General features: G+C 40.0%; 1 protein-coding gene across 11 annotated transcripts in view; it reads left to right on the top strand.

Moving 5' to 3' along the window:
- The window catches only part of PHLDB2 (pleckstrin homology like domain family B member 2), a 130,107-nt gene that overhangs the window by 65,393 nt on the left and 48,079 nt on the right, over nucleotides 1-16,635 (top strand). For all 11 annotated transcript variants that reach the window (XM_079921609.1, XM_079921618.1, XM_079921611.1 and 8 more), the window contains 2 exons: nucleotides 9,525-9,668; nucleotides 10,675-10,812. In XM_079921609.1, the coding sequence (XP_079777735.1) occupies nucleotides 9,525-9,668; nucleotides 10,675-10,812 (282 nt within the window). The remainder of the gene's footprint in view (nucleotides 1-9,524; nucleotides 9,669-10,674; nucleotides 10,813-16,635) is intronic.

Raw genomic sequence — 16,635 nt, 5'->3', positions numbered from 1 at the left:
TGCCTCCTTTGTCGTAAATTAGGTGACCATATTTGGGTGGCTTTATCTCTGGGCTTTCCATCCTGTACCACTGATCTATATTTCTGTTTTTTGTGCCGATGCCATACTGTGTTAATTACTGTAGCTTTGTAATATAGTTTGAAGTCAGGGAGCCTGATTCCTCCAGCTGCATTTTTCTTTCTCAAGATTGCTTTGGCTATTCGGGGTCTTTTGTGTTTCCATACAAATTGTAACACTTTTTGTTCTAATTCTGTGAAGAATGCCATTGGTGTTTTTATTGATATTGCATTGAATATGTAGGTTGCTTTGGGTAGTGTAGTCATTTTCACAATGTTGATTCTTCCAATCCAAGAACATGGTATATATCTCCATCTGTTTATATCATCTTTGATTTCTTTCGTCAGTGTTTTATAGTTTTCTGAGTACAATTCTTTTGCCTCCTTAGGTAGGTTTATTCCTAGGTATTTTATGCTTTTTGTTGAGATGGTAAATAGGATTGTTTCCTTAATTTGTCTTTCTGTTTTTTCATTGTTAGTGTATAGGAATGCCAGAGATTTCTGTGCATTAATTTTGTTTCCTGCAACTTTACCAAATTCATTGATTAGTTCTAGTAGTTTTCTAGTGGCATCTTTATGATTTTCTACGTATAGTATCATGTCATCTGCAAACAGTGACAGTTTTACTTCTTTTCCAGTTTGTATTCCTTTTAGTTCTTTTTCTTCTCTGATTGCCATGGCTAAGACTTCCAAAACTATGTTGAATAAGAGTGGCGAGAGTGGCCATCCTTGTCTTGTTCCTGATCTTAATGGAAATGCTTTCAGTTTTTAACCATTGAGAATGATGTTTGCTTTGGGTTTGTCATATATGGCTTTTATTATGTTGAGGTAGGTTCCCTCTATGCCCATTTTCTGGAGAGTTTTTATCATAAAGCGGTGTTGAATTTTGTCAAAAGCTTTTTCTGAATCTATTGAGATGATCATATGGTTTTTATTTCTTAATTTGTTAATATGGTGTTTCACACTGATTGATCTGTGTATATTGAAGAATCCTTGCATTCCTGGATAAATCCCACTTGATCATACTGTATGATCCTTTCAATGTGTTGTTGGATTCTGTTTGGTAGTATTTTGTTCAGGATTTTTGCATCTATGTTCATCAGTGATATTGGTCTGTAATTTTCTTTTTGTGTGATACCTTTGTCTGGTTTTGGTACAAGTGATGGTGGCCTCATAGAACGAATTTGGGAGTGTTCCTCCCTCAGCAATTTTTTGGAAGAGTTTGAGAAGGATAGATGTTAGCTCTTCTCTAAATGTGTGATGGAATTTGCCTGTGAAGCTGTCTGGTCCTGGACTTTTGTTTGTTGGGAGATTTTTAGTTACAGTTGCAATTTCATTACTTGTGATAGGTCTGTTTATATTTTCTAATTCTTCCAGGTTCTGTCTTCAAAAATTGTACCTTTCCAAGAGTTTGTCCTTTTCTTTGTGGTTGTCCATTTTATTGGCATAGAGTTGTTTGTAGTAGTCTCTTGTAATCCTTTGTATTTCTGCAGTGTCAGTTGTGATTTCTCCCTTTTCATTTCCAATTTTATTGATTTGAGTCCTCTCCCTTTTTTTCTTGATGTGTCTGGCTAAAGGTTTATCAATTTTGCTTATCTTCTCAAAGAACCAACTTTTAGTTTTATTGATCTTTGCTATTGTTTTCTTCGTTTCTATTTCATTTATTTCTGTTTTGATCTTTATGATTTCTTGCCTTTTACTGACTTTGGGTTTTCTTTGTTCTTCTTTCTCTAGTTGCTTTAGGTGTAAGGTTAGATTGTTTATTTGAGATTTTTCTTGCTTCTTAAGGTGAGATTGAATGGCTATAAACTTCCCTCTTAGAACTGCTTTTGCTGCGTCACATAGGTTTTGGGTCATCATGTTTTTGTTGTCATTTGTTTCTATGTATTTTTTAATGTCTTCTTTGATTTCTTCAGTGATCTCTTGGTTATTTAGTAGCACACTGTTAGCCTCCATGTTTTTGTGTTTTTTACAGTTTTTTTCCTGTAATTGATTTCCAATCTCGTATCATTGTGGTCAGAAAAGATGCTTGATATGATTTCAATTTTCTTAAATTTTCCGAGGCTTGATTTGTGACCCAAGATGTGATCTATCCTTGAGTATGTTCCATGTGCATTTGAGAAGAAAGTGTATTCTGTTGTTTTTGGATGGAGTGTCCTATAAATATCGATTAAATCTATCTGGTCTATTGTGTCTTTAAAGCTTGTATTTCCTTATTCATTTTCTGTTTGGATGATCTGTCCATTGGTGTAAGTGAGGTATTAAAGTCCCCTACTATTATTGTGTTACTGTCGATTTCTCCTTTTATGGCTGTTAGTATTTGCCTTATGTATTGAGGTGCTCCTATGTTGGGTACATAAATATATATAATTGTTATGTCTTCTTCTTGGATAGATCCCTTGATCATTAAGTAGTGTCCTTCTTTGTCTCTTGTAATAGTCTTTATTTTAAAGTCTATTTTGTCTGATATGAGAATTGCTACTCCAGCTTTCTTTTGATTTCCATTTGCATGGAATATCTTTTTCCATCCCCTCATTTTCAGTCTATAAGTGTCCCTAGGTCTGAAGTGGGTCTCTTATAGACAGCATATATATGGGTCTTGTTTTTGTATCCATTCATCCAGTCTGTGTCTTTTGTTTGGAGCATTTAATCCATTTACATTCAAGGTTATTATCGAGAGTATGTTCCTATTACCATTTTCTTAATTGTTTTGGGTTTATTTTTGTGGATCTTTTTCTTCTCTTGTGTTTCCTGCCTAGAGAAGTTCCTTTAGCATTTGGTGTAAAGCTGATTTTGTGGTGCTGAATTCTCTTAGCTTTTGCTTGTCTGAAAAGCTTTTGATTTCTCCATTGAATCTGAATGAGATCTTTGCTGGGTAGAGTCATTTGTAGGTTTTTCTCTTTCATCACTTAAAGTATATCCTGCCACTTCCTTCTGGCCTGCAGAGTTTCTGCTGAAAAATCAGCTGATAACCTCATGAGGATTCCTTTGTATGTTATTTTTTGCTTTTCCCTTGATGCTTTTAATATTTTTTCTTTGAGTTTAATTTTTTTTTGTTTGATTAATATGTGTCTTGATGTATTTCTCCTAGGGTTTATCCTATATGGGACTCTCTGTGCTTCCTAGACTTGATTGACTATTTCCTTTCCCATGTTAGGGAAGTTTTCCACTGTAATCTCTTCAAATATTTTCTCAGACCCTTTCTTTTTCTCTTCTTCTTCTGGGACCCTATAATTCGAATGTTGGCGCATTTAGTGTTGTCCCAGAGGTCTCTGAGATTGTCTTAAATTCTTTTCATTCTTCCTTATTCTGTTCCTTGGCAGTTATTTCCACCATTCTGTCTTCCAGCTCACTTATTCGTTTTTCTGCCTCAGTTATTCTGTTATTGATTCCTTCTAGTGTATTTTTCATTTCAGTTATTGTATTGTTCATCACTCTTTGTTTGCTCTTTATTTCTTCTAGATCTTTGTGAAACATTTCTTATATTTTCTCAATCCATGCCTCCATTCTATTTCTGAGATTCTGGATCATCTTTACTATCATTACTCTGAATTCTTTTTCAGATAGGTTGCCTATTTTCTCTTCATTTATTTGGTCTTTTAGGTTTTTACTTTGCTCCTTCATCTGTGACATATTTTTTTTGTCGTCTCATTTTTTTTTTTGTTTTTTGAGGGATAGGATTGTGTTCCTGTCTTACTGGTTGTTTGGCCTGAGGCTTCCAGCACTGAGTTTGTAGGCTGTTAGGTAGAACTGGGACTTGGTGCCAAGATGAGGACCTCTGGGAGACCTCACTCAGATGAATATACCCTGGGGTCTGAGGTTCTCTGTTAGTCCAGTGGTTTGTACTTGGTGCTCCCACTGCTGGAGCTCTGGCCCTACCCCCAGCTCATGAACCAAGATCCCACAAACTGTGTGGGGCAGGAAGAAAAAAAGAACAAGGAAAAAAAGGAGGAGAACAATAACAAAGAATAAAAAGTAAAATAAGATTAGAAAAGTAACAAATATGTTAGGAAGAATGAAAAAATAAAAATATAGATGAAACAACAAACTGAATGTAAAACAAAGCACAATAGTAAAAAAGAGGAGAAAAAAAAAAAAGCCGGAAAAGGCCTTAGCTGTGGGGGTCGAGGTTTAGGCAGTGGGCGGGGCATATGCTTAAGACCCACAGGGCCCAAAAAGGCCCTGGGGAGGGGTGGGGCTTAGGCTCAGCAGGAGGGGCCCAGGAGTGCCTCTGGCCTTGGAGGTTGTAAGACCAGGTCCAGGACCACAGCAGGCTCACTGGGCCCGAGTAGGCAGGGGTAACACTAGGCACATTCCCCCCTCATCCTCCGATCCCGGAGGGCCCCTCCCATTGGCCTCTCTTCTTCTCCCTCTCCCTCCTATGCTCCTAGGAGTCACACGGCAGGAGGGGGCCCCAGAAGGCAGGGGACCAGACCTGGAACCCCAACTGGCTTCCTGAGGCTGAAAGGGTGGGGGAAATGCTCTCCGTGCCTCCCCTGATCCTCCTGATCCCAGAGGGCCCCTCCCCGACTGCCTCTCCTCCTCCCTCCCTCCTAGGGCCCACAAGGCTGGAGGGGGCCTCAGAGAATAGAGGACCAGGACTGGGAGGCCAACAGGCTTCCTGAGGCTGAGAGGGTGGGGGAAATGCCTTGTGTGCCTCCCCTGGTCCTCTGATCCCTGAGGCCCCCTCCCATCCACCTCTCCTCTTCTCCCCCCACTTCCCTCCTACCCCACTAGGACCAACGCAGCCCGGAGGGGGCCTCAGAAGGTGGAGGACCTGGCCCGAGAGCCCCGCAGGCTTCCTGGGGCCCGACTGGGCTGGGGAAATGCTAGGTGTGCTCCCCCTGGTCCTCCAAGCCCCTGAGGGTCCCTCCAGGAGTGGGAACCTGTCCCCGCTCCCAGCCACCCCTCAGGGGCACCGGTCATGTCCAGCCTCCACTTCTCCTCCCCCTCACTCTCCCCATGTCCTACCCAGTTGCTCAGGTGTTCCTCCCATCTCCTTGGGCATTGAGGTCCTCCACCAGCAACTGGCAGGCGCCCTAGTTGTGGGGAGATGCGAACTCCACGTCTTCCCACTAGAAGTATTCTTGATGTGCTCGTCAGGGAGGTGAGCTCGGCGTCCTCCTGCTCTGCCATCTTGATCTCCCTTGTCTTCCTCTTCACCCATTTTTAAAAAATGTTTTGTCTTGTTTTTATTCAGTAGTAGGAGCTATTTGTGGTAAGGAAATTAGTCTTTTATCATGATTTGTCTTCCCCTTGGCTTTATTAATGATTTTTTTCAATGTATAGGACATTTATATGTAGTCATAATCATTACTTAGTTTTCCAGTTGTTTGCTGATCTAAAAGTGTCTTCCAAATTTGAGGATCTCTTAAAAGGAGTTCAGGGAAGATCTTTTGGTGCTATATTTTTCACACAGGTTAAGAAAGTTTTTTTCTATGAAATAAAAAGAAATTATTCCCCTACTCGTTTTCTAGAAAGGACTTAAGAGATCTTATAATAAAAGACATCAATTTTATTAGAATAAAGTCTGAACACCAAAAATAGTAAATAAGAGAAAAAGCAGGTACCATAGTCACAAGAATTTATTTATTGAAAGATAAATTAGATTTATTAATTTATTTAAGTAACCCTGACCATTAAATTTCTTGGCAGTCATGCCTGAAGAGCCAAAAATTTAAAAAGGTACATTAATTAGATTTTTGTTATAAGAGGACACATACTGATTCTTTAAGAGAAAGATGTTATCATACTAAATTCTGCAGGTAGTTTATCACAGGGCGTATTATTCAGGGAGATTTGTGTCTTTGGTTTTATTTTTGTTTGTTTGGCTGCAACAGGACTTTCTGACTGAATGTTCCTAGTCAGAAATCCTTATCTACCTATGGAGTTCTCCCATTGTATTCATCAGGACTCTGGACTGTTCAATTCTTCTTTCTTCTAATGACCAGGTTTACCTTACTTATTCTCAAGGGAGAGTAATTCTGATAGGACATCTGTCCCTCTTGCCAGAAAGTTGCAACTGTTAGAAACTAGGATCTGGGGTAGAAATCAAAAGTTGTTGGTTTCAGGCAAAGTAAATAACCCATCATTTGAACATTTGAGCTGTTGTCATCAGCTATTGGGCTTCCTGCACTGCCTTTTTGTGTTAAATTCTTTCCCTTTCTTCCTTCACAGAGATCTACCAGATTTTTGCTGAAGTGGTGAGCTGTGTGCTCTAAGATCTAACTTTTGGGAAATAGGTTTCCTCCTGAAGAGGGCTTTGACAAGAAAGCTGTTGGGTGTAAATGAGCGGATCATGACAGATGTTTTTCATTGCTCCAGTATGCTTTTGTGAAATTGGAGGCCTTTGAAGCTTGGAGCAGCTCCCCTGTGGCATGCAATAGAAGACTGTGCCTCCTTTAGACACAGGGAACATCAAGGGCACCTCTGGGTACCACACGGCAGCTTAGACAGAGTGCAGCTGAGAGGCAATGGGTTTTTCATTTATTACTCTTTGAAGACAGACATATGTTACCTCGAGACAGAAGACGGAAGAATCTTAAAAAAGAAAAAGAAGTCCTGATTATTTGTTTTAGATGCTCTTCCTCTTTGAGTAATCTGCTCACTGGATTAGTTACTTAACGAAGTACAGTGTTCGTAGGATTAATGGAGAAGAGAGAAATGTGAAAGGCACTCTAAGCTGGTTTAATGAAACAAAGATGTTAATGATATTTAGGAAGCCTGAGATTTACCATTCTAGACTTTGCTTTACCTAAGACCTAAAGATGTAGATGACCTTGGAAATACGCTCATTTTAATTGGCTTTTGTGAACCTGTCTACCACCACCTGAGCTGAAAGCCTAGAATAGCTCACTCTTCTCTTTTTTTTTTCCCTTGCAGTTTTACTGAGATATAGTTGACATACAGCAGTGTATAAATTTAAGGGGTACAACCTAATGACTTGACTTACATATTTTGCAAAATGATTACTGCAATAAATTTAGTTAACATCCATCACCTCATGTATTTGCCAAAAAATGTTTTTTTCCCTTGTGATGAAAACTTTTCCACTCTTCTCTTCTTGAGTAATCATTCTGTCTGCAGTGGAAAGCCCTCACACTCGTAAATTTCTCTGGTCGCAAGAGGTTTCTAAGAAGAAATCTGCAAAGAATAAGAAAAAAGGTTGATGCAAACTGTCTTGTCCCTACTGTCTCCCCTTTCTGTGTGTGTGTGTATCAAGTTACCTCAAAGACAGAATATTTGGGGATGCACATATATGTGCTTTCATTAAAACACGTCACTCTCAGTAGTACCCTATACATTACTATTAAAAAAAAAAAAAACCCGGATAGATCAAAATTTCACTTTTCTCTGTCACCGTAAACTAAAGCTATTCAGTGGCTACTACACCCTTGGCTCTCTATGGTTTTTTTATTTGGATATAAATGATATTACAGTATCCTCATCCCAGTCTATTACAAACCAGAGTTTAGAATGCCTCTTGAAGATTTTGCTTTTTATAAACAACTTAACAATAAAAAACAGTCATTACCTAGATAACATTTATTGCTGCAGACTCTCAAGTTGTTTATTATTAAACATACCTATTGTGATAAATTTTCTAGAAACTTGGAGCTGTACAGATACTTATAATTGCCACTATTATCTATCTTTATAGTTTTGCAGATTGTTCAGTTTTTGTTTTCTTTTGATGCTTTGCTTCCACCGGTGAGAGAAATATTTTTAAACCATGCTGGAAGTTGAAACCTAATAAGAAATGTTGACCGGACAGGATACTGGCCTTCTTGAAGCTTTCCTGCTAGGATTACTTGTCAGTGATTTAGGAATGCCATTCACTGTTGTAGGCATTCCTCATGCCCTAAAACAGGCACCCAAGCATTAGGACAATGAGATTCATTGTATGTGAAGAAACGTCAGCAGTTGTTTTACTAGTTCATAAGATATTGGAATTAAGATGACAATTTAAAAGCTAAATGTCAACAAACAAACAAAAAAACAAACAAAAGCTAAATGTCAAGGCTTGGAAGGCCTGTATGCCTTTGTTCTAGTCAACCTGAGATACTTGACTTCTCAATGGTTTAATCTTCAGGAGCAGCGAAGTAGGGTAAAGAATAAAGAATAAAGAACCCAACATGATGCCTATCGTGTTACAGTAATTTTTAGGATCGTTAAACACTAAATGAACTTAGTAAAGAGCACAAAATGTTAATGGTTTCTTTAGTTAATTTGAATATTCTTTTCAGTGGTTAATGAGTAATCTTCAATAATTTACTTAACTAGGCTGCTGTTTCCAATTTACAATTGTGAAATTATATAATTATTGACTTACTGGTGTAAAGAAATTACTTCTTTTTCAAAGAGAGATAAAATTAAATAAATAATATACCAATACGGGTGCCCCTTCACTTACAGAAAGACTGGTCTCCACGAGGTGATATCCAAAACAACTAGCCTGAAATTCTTAAGAGAAGAAGCTGTTTTCAATTCACTGTATTCTCTTCTTAGAATAATTGGTGTCATATTTTGGCTGTGTGTATCATCTAAATGTTCCTTTCTTTCCCAGGCATTTGTCATAACTCTGTTTGGGGTATAAGTATGCCCTCTCTCACTTAATTTCTTTCCTGACTTTCTCATTCCTTGTTAAGGATCTCAGTTTTTCCAGGAAATAATTTTATGAATAATGGCCAGTATCCTATTTCATGTCACAAAAGTGCATTGGCCCAGTTAGTGTCTTAATCATTACGTAGGATAAAGACCGATAAGTAGTGTGCTAGTGCAAAAACTGAAACGTGAATTAATATTAAGTGTGTAGCTTTAAATCATTTGGGGGGGTCACTAAAGTAATAAAGACTTGTGTTGTCCTGGTTATTAACTTTGGGAAACATTTCAGTGAGGTGAGGCCAAATGCCATGTCCCTCTTCTCCACCTTGTGTTGGAAAGGAAATAAATAAGAGTGCTTGCTCATTTGCAGATAACCCTAGCAGTGGGACCCAACAGAGATTCTAGAGACTGTGGTAGGAGATGTACTCACTTGGAGACGGGAGAGAGTATGGAGCTTATGATGAAGGTAGCAGCGTGCCCAAGAGACATCCCTGAGGAGGTTGTTGAAAGTCTAGTCCAGATTCTAGTTCTCTGCTCTGCTGAACTTTGTCTATAACCTGAGAGAAGTCCCGACAATCTCTGTGGACCACAACTTCCTCCTCTGTATAACCTCTTAGTTATTTCGGCTTTAAAAGGACACGAATTTGTACACTGAAGTTGGTTTGTAGGAGCTAAACTAAGCCCCTATGTACTGAGGGTCTATAGGAAAATGCAGAGTTCCAAATAAAAAAATCACAAGGATGCTTTTATTATAGAATCCGAATAGACACAGACTGTGAAACGCTAGACTTGTGACTGGTTTATTAACTGGGAAATTCTGGAATTGAAGTGTGACTAGCCCTTTTCTTTGTTGATTAATCACAGACCCCAGAGGGTATAAGTGAAGAACAAAGGATTCAGGAGTTGACTGCGATGGAAGAGTCCCGGATAGCAATTCTGAACAACCTCGAGGAACTTGAACAAAAAATCAAAGATATAAATGACCAGATGGAGGAATCTTCCAGAGAGGTATAAACCACAAGTTCACTTATTACCCTCTCTCATTTTTCTTTCTTTCCTTTAGCTTAATTATATCAATGCCTATTAGGGCACAGGCCTTGGGGGGCAGAATACATAGAGGTCAACATGAGCAATTTGTAGCTGTGTAAAATGGGTACGTATGTGGGGTAGAAATGCCTTTTTTAATGTTTCTTTCTGGGTTTTTTTTTTCATCCAATGAGATGAACATATGAAGCCATTTTTAATGTGCGTCCTATATAACCGACTTTGTCTTAACTAGTGTATGCTTTCTGAGCTGCTTCAGGATCTGTCAGCTGAGGTACCATGTATTTAGACGTTTAAATTCAAATCCAACAGACATTTTCTGAGCATGTTAAGTATGAGTTGGGTATCATCTTGGCACTATGGGGGGATTTACATAATTAAAGAAAGGGGCAATTTTTTAATACCTCCATGGAATGAGAAGAAGCAGCTAACCCTGCCTAAGAAGGATCTGCATGTCTGTACTCACGGATGATGCAGTCAGCCCATGTGTGGAAGGGGACTGCTCACCTGTCATCTTATGCACAGACCCTGGGGAGCCCCTCCTGCTGGCATTGCTAGGAATGCAGCGCTTGCGTGCTGGGCTGAGTATAATTTTCATTTCCCATGCTCTAGGGACAAGCAGAGACGTGGCTGCTCCCAAGATGGTTCACACTTGAGCTTGAATCTAAGCGAATAGGCAAAATATCCTTGAGAAGTAAGCAGAAAAGGGGTTATCATAGAAAAATTAAATGAGAAGATAACTCGTGTGCTTAGCAAATATATTAGCAAATATATTCTGGCCTCTCCACTTTCTCATATAGGAATCCTGAGTCTCACATGGGTTCTCTGGAGTGTTTTCTGGGCTCCATAATCTGACTGATAATGGTAATACTTTTTGCCATTTGTAGCTGTTAAAAATACACCTCTAAAGGGGGCAGCTGAAAATTTCTCTGAAGGTGAAACACCTCTGAGCTTTGTTTTGTGTCCTCAGTTGGATATGGAATGTGCTCTCTTGGATGGAGAACAAAAATCAGAAACAACTGAACTTATGAAAGAGAAGGAGATTTTGGATCATCTAAACCGGAAGATAGCAGAACTGGAAAAGAACATTGTTGGTGAAAAGACCAAGGTAAAAGAAAATTATATTTGATACAAATTTTACAGGCAAAATGGTGCTTCCATCTGATTGAATTTAAATGTTGTATGAATTGCCATGGTTCTGGATTTGTGTGTCATGTTCCTGGAGATAGCGGCACTGGAAAAAAGTCTTAAGATGAGGTAAGTAGTTGCAAATTAAGAACTGTCAGGTGCAGAGCAGCTGATGCTAAGATAGTAGAGCCTGTTTAGTTTTTGAGCCAGTATTCATGCCAGCTTATTCTGCTTGAGCTGAGTGAATTGCTTTTTTCCAATCAGCCTTTCTGCTCTTCTGATTCTGCTTTGTTTTTAAAGAATCATTTTAGTACTTTGGAACTTCTTTCCAGCATTGCCCTGTAAGGGTGGCTTAAACATATTCAAATATGGTTGCCTCATTTCTTTTCATTTTTCTGTTTATTAAAAAGATGAATGGGAACCATGCATTTCATCTGTCTCGCCTTGCCATTGGCTTCAGTGCAAGTGCACTGCTCTTTGACAAATGCACTGCAGTTTTCAGGGGATCCTCACACACTGCCGAGTGAAAACTGTGAAACACAGCTGACACTTATTCTGGAAAAGAATATTTTTGAAACGCTTACACATTTCAGGCCACAACCTGAATGTTAGCCGATACCTCCTAGGGAGTATGAAGAATTACTTGCAGTTTTTAGAATTCGGGGTGGTAGTTGGGTTTTTTGTTTTTCTGCTTGTCTGTTTTTTGCAGAAAATATTTCACTTACTCTCCTCTCAAATTCTGAGTTAGTTACAACTGAACTAAGCCTAAATTAAAAATTAAAATTCCAGTTTGAGAAAGAAAAACTAGTGAGCTGGAACACATTCCTTTCTTGCTCATCACGTTCTCCACTAAGCTGAGAAAAAGAAAAGAAATTCAGTTTGAGTAAACTCCAGTGGTAATATGTGGAAAGGATTTCTGCTCAGTGTGGCTTCCTTTTTAGGCTTCTCTTTGTTTGCATTTGATCTTGGTGCCAGAGAATGAGCTCAAAAAGATATTGTCAGAAATTGAAGTCAGATTAAAAGCTACATGTCAATATCTTGGTTGCCTGCTTATCAAGATTAAAATGCACATCTTTTTCATATTAAATTTTATGTATGTGCCTTCGAGCTCTAGACTTTGAAATAGTAAAGAATCCATTTGGGTAATAGCTATATTTTTCTTTAAAAGCTGAAAACCACATCGAAGGATTGATTGTCTAGTTCTGCCGTACAGGAGGATCATGGTTTTCAAAGTTTCCGCACTGATACAGCGAGAAACTTTCATTGGAGGCATCAGATGTTTTTGTTTTGGTGCTTACTAGTGTTTTACTATTTATGTCATACTGGAAAGCTTGCGGGACATAGGAATGGGGTCTCAGGTTCCCTGTGAACCTGTCTGCCTTCCCCATCCATGTAGTTGTTTATCTTTGTGTAGCCCGCATATGACATGACCTATAAATTCTGTTTGTCTACCTGTCATTAGCATCATATTCTACACAAAAGTGAAGCAAGTTGAGTCAATGCTAAATCTCACTTCCCAGGCACAGTTGTGTTATATTCTCCAGACCTAAGTAAGGTAGAGTCAGAACTCCAGGAACATGAGTGGAAACAAGCAAGGAGGAGGCTACTTCCATCCTTCCTATTATTGTTTTGGTGGCTTGATAGAGGCTGTGCATAGGAGAGAGGATGCTGGGGGCTTGAAGTATAGAATCAACTCATGCAGCTGTTAGGGGATTAGTTGGTCTCGGAAGGTGGGATTATTGTCTGTCATCACATGATATGAAAAATGGCAAAAACTGGCTTTGGGTGAGGGATTCCAGAGGAGAATGAGGGAAGTGAAAGCAGACTGAGCTGGATGATGTTACTGCGTATTCTTGACAACCGAACTCAAATAGAGACCCATTACTGCTTGGCAACATCTCTCTGTTTCTCAAGTGAAGTTATTCTACCATTTTATAGCACGGCTATTTCATACCTTCGCTCTGTTCAAACTTCTAGTCCACTTTCATTCCCCTGGCTCTGAGATGATCTCACCACCTACTTCACTGAGAAATTAGAGCATCTCATATTCACAACTAAGGAAGGCTCTCTTCCCCTCAAATACCAGTCCCTTTGGATGTGCCCAGGGTACCGTCCCACCATCTAGAGGTCTACAGTCCTGTTCCGAACTTCCCCCAGCCTCTCCCTCTTTACTGGACCTGTACTGTCAGTATGCCAATATTATTATTTTTTAAAATTATTATTATTTAAAAATAAAGTTCCTTCCAGCACCTGCCTTAGCTAGTTTCTCTTCAGCATAGCCAAGTTTTCAAACAGTTTTCTCAGTATACTGTGTGTTCTCCTGCTTAGTTCACCATTCCTCCCATTCTTGTTCCACTACTCCATCAGATTTGCTCCTGTTAAGACCACTAAAAGCCCTGGTGCTGCCTAACCCACCCGCTGGGTGCTTTTCAGCCCTCTTATGAGCAGACTCCTGAGCAGAATTCAAGACAAGGGACAACTCTTTTCCTTGACACTTCCCCTCCCCCATCCCTTTGCCTTCGTGTACCACACACTTCCCCTCCCCCACCCCTTTGCCTTCGTGTACCACACTCCTCTGGTTTTCCTTCTCTTTCTCTTACTTATCTCTCTGACTTTTCCACCCGAGTTCCCGTTCCTTCTTCCTCTGCCTCTATCCAGCCAGTTGTTACAGTGTCTCTGATCTGAACCTTCTTCTTTTTTTTTTGGAGCAAGCTCAGACTTCCCCAGAAGTCCACAGAAAAGTTCTGCTTGCTTTCATTGGTCTGAATTAAGATACATGCTTTGAATCATTTACTTTTTTTTTTAATTGAGGTGTAATTAACATATAATATTATATTAGCTTCAGGCGTACAACACGATTCGATATTTGTATACATTGTGAAATGGTCACCACAATATTTCTGGTTAACATCTACCATCTCTTGTTGAGATCTCTCTTCTCTTATGTTCTCACATTCTTTTATAGCCATGGCTTCAAATAACATGTACATGCTGGTGACTGCCAAATGTATGTCTTTAGCCCACAACCCTATTCTGTACTTCTGACTCATATCCTGTAGCCTACCTGATATCTCCACTGAGATATTTCTCAGGTATTTCCAGCTGAACACGATGTAACCGAACTCTTGATCCCATCCCTCCCCTGGCCTTCCATACACTTCCCCTGCCTCTGATCCTGTTCTTCCTCTAGTTTTCCCACCAGGACATAGCATCTCTATCCACCTATACGTCCAAACAGAAACCTGGAAGTAGATCTTGATACTGCTTTCTCTATCACCCCCACTTCTAATTGATTACAAAGCTATTTTTCAATTACTCTAACTTCTCCGCATCTCCCCTAATAGCATTCTCTTCTAAATCATCAAAATTTCCTTTTGAGTTCCATTTCCATTTACTTCCCTTCAGTCTGTTTGCTTCACAGCAACCAGAGTGATTTTTCTTTTAAAATTTAAATTAGGTCATATCACTCTGGTTTGTGTTCCCCTGTATTTTATATAAATCTAAACTCCGTACCTGTCCTGACCCTTTCTATCACCTTTCTCCCCTCTTCACACCACTCTCATGGCGGTCTTCCTTCTGTTTGTTTAAAGACCCATCCCACCCTCCACCCCTGCCAAGGTCCCTGGCAGACCAGCCTGCCCTGCCTGGAATTCCCTTTCCTATATTCCATGCCTTGTCGGTTGCCTGTCTTTCAGCGCTTAAGTTCAGTGTTAGTTTTTCAGAAAAACCCTACTAGCCCTTTCCAGCTCAGATTACATTCTCTCGGTTTTTCTTTCAGTCCTTTTACAAATCACATTTTATAATTTATGTTTGTTTTGGGCTTGTTAGATATTTATTTCCCTCTCTAGCCTGTGAAATAGAGGCAGGCACTGTTATCCACTGTTTATCCAGCTCATAATAGGTGCCGGAATACCGCCCAATGTTCTTCGGGAATATTGTACTTGGATCTCCTGCTAACAGTGAGTCCTGGCTGGGTCTGAACAGAAACATTGAGCCAAACACCTGCCTGAGAGCTACGTGCAGCCAAGTTTCAGGACAGCTGGGGTGGTCTGTCCAAGTGCTCATGCCAGGGGCTTGTAATCACGCTGCCCGTCGAGCCAGAGCGTAAGACAGAAGAAGGAAATGGCCTTTGCCCTTTTGGATCTCGTTTCCTTTTCCATACACCTGTTGCTGCTGTCAGATATAAACTGTGGAATGAGAAAACCAAAACCTGAAAAGATATCCCTGTTGGGGAAGCTCCAATTCAGATGTCAATAGCACATCCTGTAAGCCTGGCCCTCATTTTTTGGAGACAAGGCCTGGAGCCATAGGAAGAAAGTTCAGTAACACCTCAGAGTTCAAATCCTGGTGTGAAGTTAATGACATTGTTTCCTTGGCTCTCAAGACCAGTCTTTAGCATTGTTTCTTTTAGCTGATTTGGGAGCTATCATTCTATTTTACATATTTAGTATAAATTAATGTATTTCATAGGTGACCACTATTTATGGTATGCTTCCATATAAAATATAAACTATAGACATAATTACATATACAACATAAAATATAGACAGTGTATTTAATTGTGTGTTTGTTGAACATTTTTGCAGTGGCTCCCTGGGCTGACCTTTCACCGTCCTTATGGGGACCACTGTCAGGAACATCAGTGCACCTGTTTCCATGTGGCTCTGAGCTAAATGCCACCTGCCTGTTGTGTTCTCAGACGGTAGCCACATCACAAATAGAATCTCTATGAACTTATAAACCCTAAACAAATAGAAGTATCACGGGGGCTTCCCTGGTGGCGCAGTAGTTGAGAGTCCGCCTGCCGATGCAGGGGACGCGGGTTCGTGCCCCGGTCCAGGAAGATCCCACGTGCTGCGGAGCGGCTGGGCTCGTGAGCCATGGCCGCTGAGCCTGCGCGTCCGGAGCCTGTGCTCCGCAACGGGAGAGGCCACAACAGTGAGAGGCCCGCGTACCGCAAAAAAAAAAAGTATCAGACTCGAACATAAACCCAGAGGGGATGTTTATTTGAAGCAGTAAGCAATAATCCATAGTGTTTTCTTAGGGCAAGAGAAAGGAGAGAGACTTGTTAACCTCTGTGCTGGTAGACTGTTTTAGGTTGGTGGGTTTGGTGACTGGGGGTGGGGAAGCCACCAGAACCACGAAGCTCAGTTTGGGCAAAAGCTGGAAGCGGCTTCCCTCCCCCTGCACTTCCCCTCTCCAAGGCAAAGCCTGATTAGGGGCAAGTGCTGAAAAGTATGAAAGTGTTCCTGCATTTGTTTATGTACATTTTCCTTCTGTCTTTGTCTATTTCTGACTACATAAAATATTCAGAACTAAAAATAGTTTTTCAGTTCCTCTATTTTTGGATTATCTGTCTCATTCCTACTCCTTAGCATATGACAATGAAAAGTTAGCTGTACTGAAATTAAATAAAATGGTTAAGGAAAGGCTCTGCTTACCTAGTATTGTTGAAGAGTCTTTCCATCACCTAGACGGTGATCACAAAGCTCAAACCATCCTTCTGTTTAAGGATCTGTCCTCACACAGATAGGTTGTGATATTTTGTAAGCTATACTGGTCTGCACACTTTTATAGCTAAACACACTTAAAGGTGTGAGCTGAAGTTTAAATCAGTCTACGCCATGCAACACGTTCCTGGGTGAAATCTTGAATTAGTTGACTAATTTTTCTGTAATAAGCATATAGCTTTGTGTCTTAAGTGGTTAAATTGTATTCTCCATTATTATCTTGCCAGAGTACCTGTTACTTCCTCCCCATCTTTCCTTCAGAGCCAGGGGAAGACACAGAGCCTGCCCAGAAT

Source organism: Stenella coeruleoalba, assembly GCF_951394435.1.
Source record: "Stenella coeruleoalba genome assembly, chromosome: 5".
Taxonomy (NCBI): domain Eukaryota; kingdom Metazoa; phylum Chordata; class Mammalia; order Artiodactyla; family Delphinidae; genus Stenella; species Stenella coeruleoalba.
This window is presented reverse-complemented; position numbering and strand designations above follow the sequence as displayed.